We start from the raw sequence: 15435 nt of genomic DNA on the forward strand, positions 1-15435 counted from the left end.
AAATAGGGTTCTTGGGGGGAAATACAAAAATGTATACAAAGAATAGATAGGAGCGCAAAACACATCAGTCATCAGCAACAAAACTGAAGCTTTGTGGTTCTGTATTTGTCAACAAGAGGTCGGGGCCAGCGCCCCGCCATGGTACTCAGGATGGTAAGTACGATGGGCACAACCCAGTGACCATCCCAAAGCGGTCCTGAAAGAGCCGCCTGGAGAGGTTGACCTCCGCCGGGGCCAGGCAATTGCTCCTCCACTCGGGACCAAACCCTACCGGAACTCCCGTTTCCAGCTTGGGCGCTGCAGTCGACCATCCCTGCTTAACTTCCCTTCAGTTACCCTGGCATTCTTAAACCTCCTTCAACTAACTGCACTTTTTCCAGGCACCCAGAAACCCAAGGAGGCTCCAGCGACGCCCGATCCCGGCTCTCCGTGCCTGAGCTCTCGGGGAAGCCCACCCGGGAGGCGCCCCAGCGGGCGGCTTACCGAGCAGCGAGCCTATGAAGATGACGACCTGCACGGTGGTGGTGAACTGGCGGTACAGCTGCGCCTCGCCAAACTCCCCGAGCGCGCTGCGGTTGGCGCCCGCCGCCTCGGCGCTGGACGCGTTGCGCGGCTCGCTGGCATTTCGGGAAATCCAGCTACCGTTATGCCCCATGGCAAGGCTGGGGCTCCCGCTCAGTCGTCGCCCGCCCGTGCGCTCGTCTTGGACCCCGGCGCCACCTTCTCCAGCCCCGGGCGCGGAGGAACGCGCGGGTGCCTGGTGGAGTCCTGGAGAACCCCGGGCAGCCGCGGGTCCCCTCAGGTCTCCACATCGCCAGCCCCGGCTCCTGGGAGGCGGGGAGCTGAGAGGGCGAGGCTTCGCCCCATGCCCGCTCCCTCCCGGGCCCCCGTCAGCAGCCACATGAAGGCGGCACGGTCAGAGCCCGCCAAGCGTCGTCCGTCCCTCTTGGGTGGTCAGCTCCGCCAAGACCACTTAGCAGAGAGGGAAACACAGGAGGTTTCTGATAGTCAAGGAGGGCGCTCTTTGCTCCCGCCGCCCTCTTCAACCTCAGCTCCTACCACCGAAGGTCCTCTCGAGTCTCCTCAGACTGGCAGACTCAGGCCCTCTCCTCAGAGGGAAGAAAACATTTAGCTGAAGCCCTTTCTCAGTTCTGCTGGCTTCGAGGATAGATGGCCATGGGAAACCCGGAAAATGGCCAAGTCAAATGCTTGGAGTCCCAAGGGGACCCTGGAGCCCCTCACAGCGCTCATGGTCAGGGTGGAAAGCTCTGAACCTCTCCAGTAGCCTCGCCCTCAACGCCCGGCCCGGCTGTCCCTCAGAATGCCCGCGAGGTCTCCTGCCCAGCCCCTTGCTGAGTGCTCAGACCTCCTGCCTCAGCGTGGGCTGCAGGGATCTTGTTCTGCAGCCCCTTTGCTTCTGCACGGCCCAGTGCCCCGTTTCCTGGACCTGCTCCGGCTCTCAGTTGCAGCGAGAGAGCCTCCAGACTTTGCGGGGACACGAGAAGACAACCCCTAGGAGTGCAGAGCCACCGTCTGCGAGGGCACCGGACTCCTGCCGTGCGCCTGGGGCAATGGGGAGCGCGCGGCCCGCGAGCGCGCGGCCCGCGAGCGCGGCCACGTGACACGCGCGGCCCCGCCCTCACGCTCAGCCTAGAAGAGGGGAAGGACGCCGCCATCTTGCCCCCCCCTCCCCACCAACGAGCCTGACAGCCTAGGCGGGGAATGGCAGGCACTGAGGAGCCGGGTCTGGCTCCAGTGGACAAGCCCTGTGCTCCTCCGGTGCTTCGCATCTTTTAATGCTGTCGTTAAGTACTCCTTATCTCTTCAGCTGGGGCTGCCTGAGGCTGATAATTCCACGTCGTCGTTGCCACCTGGGCAGGGAGCCCAGTCTCGTTCATCAGGCTTTGGGTGTAGCTGAAGTTATTTAAGAAAGATGGGATTTAGAAATCCAGTGCACTAGTTTCCTGGGCCTTTTCACTTAGTCCCATTTCGTGGTGCAGTGGTAAAGAATCCGTTTGCCAATGCAAGAGGCAAAAGAGACTACAGTTTCACCTCTGGGTGGGGGAGATCCTGTGTAGTTGGAAATGGCAACCCGCTCCAGTATTCTTGCCTGGAAAATTCCATGGGCAGAGGAGCCTGGAGGTCTACAGTCCATGGGTCACACACGCATAGGGTACAACCCATAGGGACATACACACACACTCACAGATAGGATGCAGTCCGTAGGGACATACACACACACACCCCATACACCCCAACCCCAACAGGGTGGATTCTGGGATTGAGTGAGCAACTTTCTGCCCGCTGATGCAAACAACTGGGAAGCTGGGATGACCAAGTAAACGAAAAAAATGGCACAGAGAAGCCTAAGGGGAAAAGGAACAGGTATGGCATCCAAACAGAGGATTGGGGGAAAGGAGAAAATGACAGATGAGAAGACAACTAAATATTTGCCTGTTTGACCTTTTTTTGTTTTGTATTGTTTTAATAAGTGAAGGACACAGTAGAGGGCTTTGACATAGTGCTGGGTAGGACTAGGTCCCAGGACAATAACTTACGAATTGATTAAAATTACAGTTATTTCTTGGTTGTCTCAAGACTAATCATGCCACTATAAGGCTACTTTTCTTTCCCTGGTAACCCTAATTACTTTTCTTTTTTTTCTTATTTAAATCAGAGGATAATTACTTTACAATATTGTGATGGGTTTTGCCATACATCAGCATGAATCAGCCTCAGGCATACATGTGTCCGCTCCCTCTTGAATCCCCTTCCCACCTCCCTCTGCATCTAATTACTTTTCTTGAAAGGGCTCTCCGAAGACCTACCTTCTTCAGTCTTCCCAGTGTTAGCATATGGGTGCTGATAAGTATTTCCATGCCTATGGAAAGATATAGGATCCATTTATCTTCAAAGGAATTCCTGGATTCCAACTTTCTTGGCTATGTATCAAAGAGCAGGAAGGGACTTGGGTAGGGGAAACAAGAGATGGAATAGGACTGGAGATAACTGCAAAGACCAAGGGGAAGGTTGGGGGAAGTGAGGAGGGGTCTATGAGTTTTATTGCCCCCTTCTTCCCTTTCATCATTGACTGTCTCTTCCTCCTCCCTCGTGTCCCCAACACTACACTGTCATATGTCCCTGCATGGCCTCTCACTAAAGGTGGAAAGAAGGAAAAAGCCGGGAGTGTTTTGCATCAGTAAACCCAAGCAACAGTTTGCTAAGAAAAGAGGTATCCTTATGGCTGCTGGCTACTCATCTGGACTAAGTAGTTCTATTTCCAAATGGCTATTTCTATACCTATACAACATAGACAATTGCAGGTTATTATGCAAGCATCATTAGTGTTCAGTGATATCTCATTCTCCTCTTCTTTTCGGCATTTGTAGTTGTTTACACTAAGTCACGTCCAACTCTTTTGTGACCCCGTGGACTGCAGCCCACCAGGTTCCTCTGTCCATGGAATTTCCCAGGCAAGAATACTGGAGCAGGTTGCCATTTCCTGCTCCAGGGGATCTTCCTGACTCAAGGATAGAACCCAGGTCTCCTGCATTGCAGGAAGATTCCAGACTGTCTAAGCCTTATCGGCATACAGAAAACTATTTTTCTTATCTGCCCCTGCAAATGGGCAAGGTCATGTGACTACAATAACTAATGATATGTAAGCAGAAGTGACAAATCATTTCTGGGCAGTGGTAGTGAAAAGCCAGTTGTGATTCTCAAGTCTCTCTGCTGCCTTCCATTGTGATTGTGGAAGGGGACTTGTGTTGAACTGGAAGAGCTGAAATACTGAAACTGTACTGCTGAGTCACCATATTGGAGGGCGGGTATTGCAGATGCCCTCAAGATCCACCCCGATATAACATAAAATTTTATATAAGCAAGAAATAAATATTTGTTATACTAAACAACCAAGATTTTTGGAGCTGCTCATTATCAGGGCATAAACCAGGCTATCCTGGCAGATAGAATCCTGAAAACTGGGGCCTGCATATTTAAGAGAGCATAGACTTTATTTCTGGAGAATAGAAGGTGAGTCAGGACTTAAAAAAAAAAAAATCTGTGTATATTGGTAGCAATAAGGATATCCTAGGTACTTATAAAATGAAAGTGGTAGCTCATAATAAAGCCCCTGGGCATCTCTGAATTAAACTATTGGATTTTTCATGTCCAAAAACCTATTGGTCTCTGATAAATTTGTCATTTATAGCTTCTTTGGGGAGTATTTAAGCTTAGCATACTCAGATTTTCTCTTTACACAGACAAACCAGCTCCCTCAAGGGAAAGAGTATAATATGGGGTAGGGAGGAAGGACATGATGGTGTCAGTTGGACCTGGGTTCTAATGCCTATTGCCCCATTTCTACTTGTGACACTGGGCAGTTACATGACCTCTCTAAGCTCAGTTTCCTCCTCCATCAAATAGGTATAAAAAATGCCTATTTTGCAAGGCTGTTTAGAGGACAATAAAATACTAAATTAATGAAAATCTCTAACAGTACCTGGCACATCACAGGAAATCAATAAAGCATAACTACGTAAGAGTGAATCCTGTTTATTGATGTTTAAAGATGACAAATATCAAAAAAAGGCATTATCTGTCAACATTTTAAACAATTATCTCTTTGTAAATATGAATAAAAAACTGCTGAACAAGTCCTATATTTTAAAAAAATGGAAGAACCACTTATTTTGCCACTAACAAAGGACACAATTGGCTTTCAGAGAAATTTTGTTTGAAGATTTAGAAGTCCGGGATTTAGCTTTTACACTATTGGGTTAAATACATTTACTTTATAGGTTTTAGTCTGGTGTAAGTTAAATTATCATCAAAGCAATTATTTATTTAAAAGACCCTAAGACAGTCCTTTTCATATTCCAAATTATCTCAATATGTGGACTAAGAAATAGTTTTCTACTGATACGCATCTATAATTCCTAATGCAGTTTCTCAATCTGTAATAGTCATTGTACCTATAGATTGCTATTAAATTCATCCAGAATACCTAAGGTGAAAGACTGAATACCTCTTCCCCCAGAAAGCCTCAGTAATTTCACACACACATATATACTTAGTGATTATAAAGCAACCTGACTAATTTTTTAATAGCAACTATGCCAAAAATAAAATATCCATAAATATTATCTATCACCTTTAAAAAAGTCACCTTGGGAAAATGTTTAACTGTTGAAGAGCAGTATGATTTCTCAATACTTTGGGGGACTCTCTTTTATACTTTATTTTTATAATTGCCATCACTTCATGGCAAGTAAATGGAGAAACAGTGGAAACAGTGACTGACTTTATTTTTCTGGGCTCCAAAATCACTGCATATGGTGACTGCAGCCATGAAATTAAAAGATGCTTACTCCTTGGAAGGAAAGTTATGACCAACCTAGACAGCATATTAGGAAGCAGAGACATTACTTTGTCCACAAAGGTCTGTCTAGTCAAGGCTATGGTTTTTCCAGTGGTCATGTATGGATGTGAGAGTTGGACTATACAGAAAGCTGAATGCAGACGAATTGATGCTTTTGAGCTGTCGTATTGGAGAAGACTCTTGAGAGTCCCTTGGACTGCAAGAAGATCCAACCAGTCCATCCTAAAGGCGATCAGTCCTGGGTGTTCATTGGAAGGACTGATGTTGAAGCTGAAACTCCAATACTTTGGCCACCTGATGGAAAGAATTGACTCATTGGAAAAGCCCCTGATGCAGGGAAAGATTGAGGGCAGGAGGAGAAGGGGACAACAGAGGATGAGATAGTTGGATGGCATCACCGACTCAATGGACATGGGGTTGGGTGGACTCCAGGAATTGGTGATGGACAGGGAGGCCTGGCATGCTGCAGTTCATAGGTTCACAAAGAGTTGGACATGACTGAGCAACTGAACTGAACTGACTGAACTTTTATAATTAACTTCAGAAGCTGGACTATTCTTTCCTGTATCATAAAAGGAAACATTGTTTCACTGACGGTGATAAATATGTTCTCTAAGAATAAATTTGGAATTTCTTGAAAGAGCCAAAAATTATCAAAGATCGATTTGGGTGAATAAAAGGTCAAGACAGTATCTTCTTTGCTAAAAGAGGACATATGATTATAAAATAGTATGACTGGGAAGTAGTGGCACAGTTTTGGATTAAAAATATTTACTTAACTTATTCCATAGAGGACAAGATTCATTTGGGTATATAAATATGTAGCTACATACAAATACCCACAAAGTGATGCCCAAAAAGGGCAGTTTTTATTTCACACTTTCTTGAGCAGCAGGAGCCACATTGCCTCTCCTGCTCCTTCCAGGCCAGAGAGAGCTTTCAGTTCAGTTCAGTTCAGTCACTCAATCGTGTCTGACTCTTTGCGACCCCATGAATCGCAGCACACCAGGCCTCCCTGTCCATCACCAACTCCCGAAGTTCACTCAGACTCATGTCCATCGAGTCAGTGATGCCATCTAGCCATCTCATCCTCTGTCATCCCCTTCTCCTCCTGCCCCCAATCCCTCCCAGCATCAGAGTCTTTTCCAATGAGTCAACCCTTCGCATGAGGTGGCCTAAGTACTGGAGTTTAAGCTTTAGCATCATTCCTTCTAAAGAAGTCCCAGGGCCGATCTCCTTCAGAATGGACTGGTTGGATCTCCTTGCAGTCCAAGAGACTCTCAAGAGTCTTCTCCAACACCACAGTTCAAAAGCATCAATTCTTCAGCGCTCAGCCTTCTTCACAGTCCAACTCTCACATCCATACATGACCACAGGAAAAACCATAGCCTTGACTGGACGGACTTTAGTCAGCAAAGTAATGTCTCTGCTTTTGACTATGCTATCTAGGTTGGTCATAACTTTTCTTCCAAGGAGTAAGCATCTTTTAATTTCATGGCTGCAATCACCATCTGCAGTGATTTTGGAGCCCCCAAAAATAAAGTCTGACACTGTTTTCCACTGTTTCCCCATCTATTTCCCATGAAGTGATGGGACCGGATGCCATGATCTTCGTTTTCTGAATGTTGAGCTTTAAGCCAACTTTTCCACTCTCTTCTTTCACTTTCATCAAGAGGCTTTTTAGTTCCTCTTCACTTTCTGCCATAAGGGTGGTGTCATCTGCATATCTGAGGTTATTGATATTTCCCCCGGCAATCTTGATTCCAGCTTCTGTTTCTTCCAGTCCAGCGTTTCTCATGATGTACTCTGCAAGGAAGTTAAATAAGCAGGGTGACAATATACAGCCTTGACATACTGCTTTTCCGATTTGGAACCAGTCTGTTGTTCCATGTCCAGTTCTAACTGTTGCTCCCTGACCTGCATAGAGGTTTCTCAAGAGGCCGGTCAGGTGGTCTGGTATTCCCATCTCTTTCAGAATTTTCCACAGTTTATTGTGATCCACACAGTCAAAGGCTTTGGCATAGTCAATAAAGCAGAAATAGATGTTTTTCTGGAACTCTCTTGCTTTTTCCATGATCCAGCAGATGTTGGCAATTTGATCTCTGGTTCCTCTGCCTTTTCTAAAACCAGCTTGAACATCAGGAAGTTCATGGTTCATGTATTGCTGAAGCCTGGCTTGGAGAATTTTGAGCATTACTTTACTAGCATGTGAGATGAGTGCAATTGTGCGGTAGTTTGAGCATTCTTTGGCATCACCATTCTTTGGGATTGGAATGAAAACTGACCTTTCCCAGTTCTGTGGCCACTGCTGAGTTTTCCAAATTTGCTGGCATATTGAGTGCAGCACTTTCAAAGCATCATCTTTCAGGATTTGAAATAGCTCAACAGGAATCCCATCACCTCCACTAGCTTTGTTCGTAGTGATGCTTTCTAAGGCCCACCTGACTTCACATTCCAGGATGTCTGGCTCTAGATGAGTGATCACACCATCGTGATTATCTGGGTTGTGAAGATCTTTTTTGTACAGTTCTTCTGTGTATTCTTGCCACCTCTTCTTAATATCTTCTGCTTCTGTTAGGTCCATACCATTTCTGTCCTTTATCGAGCCCATCTTTGCATGTTCCTTTGGTATCTCTAATTTTCTTGAAGAGATCTCTAGTCTTTCCCATTCTGTTCTTTTCCTCTATTTCTTTGCATTGATCGCTGAAGAAGGCTTTCTTATCTCTTCTTGCTATTCTTTGGAACTCTGCATTCAGATGCTTATATCTTTTCTTTTCTCCTTTGCTTTTCCCTTCTCTTCTTTTCACAGCTATTTGTAAGGCCTCCCCAGACAGCCATTTTCCTTTTTTGCTTTTCTTTTCCATGGGGATGGTCTTGATCCCTGTCTCCTGTACAATGTCTCAAACCTCATTCCATAGTTCATCAGGCACTCTATCTCTCAGATCTAGGCCCTCCAATCTATTTCTCACTTCCACTGTATAATCATAAGGGATTTGATTTAGGTCATACCTGGATGGTCTAGCGGTTTTCCCTACTTTCTTCAATTTAAGTCTGAATTTGGTAATAAGGAGTTCATGATCTGAGCCACAGTCAGCTTCTGGTCTTGTTTTTGTTGACTGTATAGAGCTTCTCCATCTTTGGCTGCAAAGAATATAATCAATCTGATTTCAGTGTTGACCATCTGGTGATGTCCATGTGTAGAGTCTTCTCTTGTGTTGTTGGAAGAGAGTGTTTGTTATGACCAGTGCATTTTCTTGGCAAAACTCTTATTTGTCTTTGCCCTGCTTCATTCCGTATTCCAAGGCCAAATTTGCCTGTTACTCCAGGTGTTTCTTGACTTCCTACTTTTGCATTCCAGTCCCCTATAATGAAAAGGACATCCTTTTTGGGTATTAGTTCTAAAAGGTCTTGTAGGTCTTCATAGAACCGTTCAACTTCAGCTTCTTCAGTGTTACTGGTTGGGGCATAGACTTGGATTACTGTCATACTGAATGGTTTGCCTTGGAAACAAGCAGAGATCATTCTGTCATTTTTGAGACTGCATCCAAGTACTGCATTTAGGACTCTTTTGCTGACCATGGTGGCTACTGCATTTCTTCTGAGGGATTCCTGCCTGCAGTAGTAGATATAATTATCATCTGAGTTAAATTCACCCATTCCAGTCCATTTTAGTTCGCTGATTCCTAGAATGTTGACGTTCACTCTTGCCATCTCTTGTTTGACCACTTCCAATTTGCCTTGATTCATGGACCTGATATTCCAGGTTCCTATGCAATATTGCTCTTTACAGCATCGGACTTTGCTTCTATCACCAGTCACATCCACGGCTGGGTATTGTTTTTGCTTTGGCTTCATCTCTTCATTCTTTCTGGAGTTATTTCTCCACTGATCTCCGGTAGCATATTGGGCACCTACTGACCTGGGGAGTTCCTCTTTCAGTATCCCATCATTTTGCCTTTTCATACTGTTCATGGGGTTCTCAAGGCAAGAATACTGAAGTGGTTTGCCATTCCCTTCTCCAGTGGACCACAGTCTGTCAGACCTCTCCACCATGGCCCGCCCGTCTTGGGTTGCCCCGCAGGCATGGCTTAGTTTCATTGAGTTAGAGAAGGCCGTGGTCCTAGTGTGATTAGATTGACTAGTTTTCTCTGAGTATGGTTTCAGTGTGTCTGCCCTCTGATGCCCTCTTGCAACACCTACCATCTTACTTGGGTTTCTCTTACCTTGGGCGTGGGGTATCTCTTCACAGCTGCTCCAGCAAAGCACAGCCACTGCTCCTTACCTTGGACGAGGGGTATCTCCTCACTGCCGCCCTTTCTGACCTTCAATGTGGGATAGCTCCTCGAGGCCCTCCTGCGCCCACGCAGCCACCGCTCCTTGGACCGCTTGTTAAAGAGCTATAAGAACAGGTAAATGTTTTTACTTCCTATAAGGAGAACTTAAACAGAGCAGGGCAGAAAAAGTATTCAAAGAGGTGATTTGAATATGAAGATTTCCCATATTTGGCAAAAATCATATGGCTACAGATTCAAGAAGCTAAGTGAGTTCTAAGCAGGATAAACTCAAAGAAATCTATACCAAGGCACATTATAATCACACTTCTGGACACTAAAACAAAGAAAAAAGTCTTTAAAAGTAGCCATAGTGAAATGCCACTTTATCTATAGGGAAAAGCAATGTGAATGATAGTAGAGAGGCTGACTTTATTTTTCTGGGCTCCAAAATCACTGCAGATGGTGATTGCAGCCATGAAATTAAAAGACACTTAACCCTTGGAAGAAAGGTGATGACCAACCTAGACAGCATATTAGAAAGCAGAGACATTACTTTGTCAACAAAGGTCCATCTGGTCAAGGCTATGGTTTTTCCAGTGGTCATGTATGGATGTGAGAGTTGGACTGTGAAGAAGGCTGAGTGCTGAAGAATTGATGCTTTTGAACTGTAGTGTTGGAGGAGACTCTTGAGAGTCCCTTGGACTGCAAGGAGATCCAACCAGTCCAGCCTAAAGGAAATCAGTCCTGAATATTCATTGAAAGGACCGATGTTGAAACTGAAACTCCAATACTTTGGCCACCTGATGAGAAGAGCTGACTCATTGGAAGAGACCCTGATGCTGGGAAAGATTGAGGGCAGGAGGAGAAGGGGACGACAGAGGAAGAGATGATTGGATGGCATCACTGACTCAATGGACATGGGTTTGGGTGGATTCCAGGAGTTGGTACTGAGTGACTGAACTGAACTGAATTCAAACTACATAGGCCAGAAAGAAATAGCATAACATTTTCAAGTGCTGAAACAAAAGAACCACTGACCCCAAATTCTATATATATATCCAGTGAAAATATCCTTTAGGAATGAATGAGATTATAATTTTAAAATTTGGGGACAATGACCAACAATCTGGGAGTTTTCCCTTGGAAAATTGAGGATAAACAGCAAGTCCAGGAGATGTATTGATACTCTGGAGAAACAAGAAGGGCACAGGTAAATAGAGACTCTTCCTTGGAGAACTGATCTAAGGATTTAAGGAAGGGTTAGAGAATAAGGAAATCTTGGGTGTCCTGAAAATTGTATGTGAAGCCCATTTATAAACACTTTTAGCAGTCTGAATGCTCCGAGAGTTTAGAGGTTATTTACTGGAAGCCAGGCAAAGAGGCAGTCTTTACTTTCGAATGATCAGCAAGGCTACCAAATACAATGCGTGGGCCTTGTTTGGATCCTAATACAAAGCACTGTAAAACAAAACAAAACAAATATCTCTCTTTTAACAGACTATTAGGGTATAACTGACATACAATAGTGTTAGTTGCTCAGTTGTGTCTGACTCTTTGTGACTCCGTGGACTGTACCCCACCAGGTTCCTCTGTCCATGGGAGTCTCCAGGCATGAATACTGGAGTGCGTTGCCATGCCCGTCTCCAGGGGATCTTCCCAACCCAGGGATCAAACCCAAGTCTCTTGCATCATCTGAACTGGCAGGTGGGTTCTTTACCACTAACACTCCTGGGAAGGGTATAACTGACATAATAATAAATTGCATATATTGTACAGTTTGGTCAGTTTTGATATATGCAAATATCTGTGAAACTATCATCATAATTAAGATAATGAATATATCAATCACTCCATTCTTCTAGAATCCCTTCCTGTGGCTCACATTTGTCATCTAACCCCGGGCAATCGCTTACCTTCTTCCTATCACTAAGTTTGTTTGTTCTTAGAATTTTGTATAAGAGGAATCATACAGTATGTACTCTTTTGTCTGGATTCTCTCAGCAAAATTATTTTGAGATTCATCCATGTTATTACTATACATAGCAAATTTCTTTTCATTGCTGAATAGTGTTCTGTTGATTTTACTAATACATCTCAGTTTGTTTTTACCTCAATTTGTCCATTACTTTTTGTTTTCAGTTTGGTAATTAAGGGCTATGAACATTCAATTACAAGTCTTTATATCGACATATGCTCTCATTTCTCTTTGATAAATAAATACCTAGTCATATGATCAGTATATGTTTAACACTTTAACTAAAACTCATGATAGGCCTAAATGTAAAACCAAAAACGACAAAAGTTCTAGATGAATACATGGAGGAAAATCTTTGTGACTTTGAGTTAGGCAAAAATGTCTTGGATAGGATGATAAAACATGATTCATGAAAGATAAAAACTGATAAACTGAACTCCCTCAAAAGTAAGAACTATTCTCTTTGTAAAACATTGTTAAAATAATAAAAAGGCAAGCCACAGACTAGGAGAAAATCTTTGTAAATTACATATCTGATAATGGACTTACTTCAGAATATAAGGATTCTCAAAACTGAATAATGAGAAAACAAACAACCTAATTTGTAAAATGAGCAAAAGGTATGAACAGACAAGATATATGAATGACAAATAAGCACATGAAAAGCTGACGAACATTATATATCATCAGGAAAATGTAAATTAAGGCACAATGAGATACTGCTACTGCTACTACTAAGTCACTTCAGTCGTGTCCGACTCTGTGCGACCCCAGAGACGGCAGCCCACCAGGCTCCCCCGTCCCTGGGATTCTCCAGGCAAGAACACTGGAGTGGGTTGCCATTTCCTTCTCCAATGCATGAAAGTGAAAAGTGAAAGGGAAGTCACTCAGTCGTGTCCGACGCTTAGCATGGACTGCAGCCTACCAGGCTCTTCCATCCATGGGATTTTCCAGGCAAGAGTACTGGAGTGGGGTGCCATTGCCTTCTCCAATGAGATACTACTGCACACCAATTACAATTTTTTAAATTTAACAATTATTGGCAAAGATGTAGACTAACAAGAATTCTCATAAACTGGTGGGAATGCCCACTTTGGAAAACAGCTTGCCAAGTTTTTTGTTATTGCTGTTCTTGTGAAATTTTGACTTTGAAATAATTCCAAACTTACATAAAAGATAAAAATTATTCAAAGAATTCTCACATATCCTCCACCTAAATCCTCCAGTGGTCAATATCTACGCTTGCTTTATCATACCTCTATTTTCTATCACTTGGGAGATAATTGGAAATGTAATAACCTATTACCCCTTAAGGTTTGAGTGGAAATTTCCTAATAACAAGGACATTTTATATTTGACCACAGGACAACCATTAATGTCAGGAAATTAACACTGATATAATACTGCTGTCTAATCCACAAGACCCTCTTCAAATTTTGATGATTGTTCTGATAATATCTTTATAGATCCAGCATCCAGTACAGATTCTAATTTTAGATAGATGGAGAATTTTGAACATAAATTGGATATTAAATTATGCTAAGCAATTTTTATTTTTTAGGGTATAAGGATAGTATTATGTTATCTTTGTAAAATATCCTTATCTGTTAGACATATGTACCTAAGTGTTTATAGAAAGAATGATATGATATCTGAAATTTTCTTTGAGATTCATTCCTAGGGAGGTGTGTGTGTGTGTGTGTGTGTGTGTGTGTGTGTGTGTTGGGGGCTGAGGAGAGGGGAGAAATTAAGTAAGATTGGCAAGATATCTAAATTTGTTGAAACTGGGTGATGAATATGGGCAGGTGGTAATATTTCCTCTGCTTTTAATGTATGTGTGAAAATTTCCATAATTAGAGTATTGTAATTTTTTAAAATGGAGAAATGGAAGGATTTTAGGGATTGGAGTGATATGACCATATTTTTTACTTAGAAACATTACTTTGGCTGCAATAGGAAGAATGGCTTAAAGTGGGGCAAGAATGAAAGCACTGACTAGTTTCCCAACTGCTGAAGTCATCCAGGGAAGAGATTATGGTGACTGAACCAAGTTAGTGTCATTAGGATAGAGTGAAGTGGATGAATGAAAGAAATGGTAACTCTCTCGATGTCCAGGATTACTCTTACTTGGGTTGGGTTGGGAAGGCGATGGTGCTATTTACCTAGACAAGCATCACTGGAAGAAAAACAAACAGATCCCCCAGGGAGGGAAGATTTGAAGGGGCCTTCGGTCAGACTAGTGCCTTGTATTATCTGGCCAAAATTGAGTATATAGATGACAGCAAGAAAATTAAATCATCATTATTTAGCAAACAGTATATGGAGAAGGAAATGGCAACCCACTCCAGTATCCTTGCTTGGAAAATCCCGTCGACAGAGGAGCCTAGTGGGCTTCAGTCCATGGGGTCACAAAGGGTCGGGCAGGACTGAATGACTTAACAACAACAACAGCAACATAGGGGTAAGCCCAGGTATAGCTCCCGTTAAAAAACCTGCCTGCCAATCCAAGAGACATAAGAGATGGACGTGGATGCAATCCCTGGGTAGGGAAGATTCCCTGGAGGAGTAAATGGCAACCCACTTCAATATTCTTGCCTGGAGATTCCCATGGACAGAGGAGCCTGGTGCGCTACAGTCCGTAGGGTCACAGAGTCGGACACGACCGAAGCGACTTAACACAACACACATATGGGTAAGCAAGGTAGACAGAAGGAAATGTCACTTACATCTAACTTGAGGTAATATGATATGATTATTCTAAATCAATATGCAGCGTTAGTAGCCAACTGAAGATGAAACGCAATGACAAGGTCCAGGTAGATAGGTTGTTTTATAAACTTGAAAAAATATGATTGGCGACAGCACACAACAGAGAGACCTCTTAAATTTGCATCAAGCAAACTGGACAAGCAATATAATTCTCTTCCTGGGAACGTTGCTCATGTCTGAGTAGAACAACATATTTCAGTTGAAACTGCATGGTGGTACAGGGTGGGCAGATAGGGACAAAGAACATGCACCACGATGTTGAATCTATGATTAAGGGGACGAGTGTGAGGGTATAAAGCAGGGGCGAAGGAGTATTGGTCACAATTTTTACTCCTGGTCGTCTTCTGGGAAAGTTTAAGGTGAGTCAAAGCGGCTGGGAAATCCATCAAAGTCTGACTCTTGTTTCGTCTCTTACCCTTGCAAGAGTAAAGGAGTTCCAACAGCCACTTCTGTTAGAGACTTATTTCGTGAAAACCATACCCTTTGGCATTATCATTCCATTCTGATTAATCTGATCTCTCTTGTTCCTGCAAGTTCCTCCGCTCAGGTTCCCCCGGAAAAATGTAGGCCAAACTCCCGCAGGTTCGCTCACACACCACTGCTGTTAGCGCGCTAACAGGACTAGCCTGGAGAGGGAAATGGCAACCCACTCCAGTATTCTTGTCTGGAGAATCCCACGGACAGAGGAGCCTGGTGGGCTACAGTCCATGGGGTCGCAAAGAGTCGGACACGACTGAGCACACAGCAATACTAGTCTTCGTGCCGGAGGGACCCACCCCAACTCTGACCGGCCCAGGACTCAGCGCCCTGCCCACACGCCCACTGCGGGCGTGGAGCTCCAGCTCGGATCTTTCTCGCTAGCGTAGAGCCCCTAACCTCATCCCTGACCCCGCCTCCGGTTCGGAGACTCGCCCCAGGCCCGCCCCGGCTAGAAGGCCCGCCCCGGCTGGAAGCCCCGCCCACGATCCCGCCCCCGGAGTGGAGCCTGAGGCCCACCAGCTAGCGCCAGGCAGTTCTTCCAGGCTCACAGGACTGCT

The 15435-nt window shown here is 44.3% G+C and overlaps 1 protein-coding gene across 1 annotated transcript in view; it reads right to left on the reverse strand.

The window, feature by feature from the left end:
- Window positions 1-655, reverse strand: part of GPR176 (G protein-coupled receptor 176) — a 113018-nt gene extending 112363 nt beyond the window's left edge. Inside the window, exon 1 of the mRNA XM_052647237.1 lies at window positions 484-655. Coding sequence (XP_052503197.1) covers window positions 484-655 — 172 coding nt within the window. The remainder of the gene's footprint in view (window positions 1-483) is intronic.
- Between the last annotated feature and the right edge of the window lie 14780 nt (window positions 656-15435).

The sequence above is a fragment of the Budorcas taxicolor genome, chromosome 10 (assembly GCF_023091745.1).
Source record: "Budorcas taxicolor isolate Tak-1 chromosome 10, Takin1.1, whole genome shotgun sequence".
NCBI lineage: Eukaryota > Metazoa > Chordata > Mammalia > Artiodactyla > Bovidae > Budorcas > Budorcas taxicolor.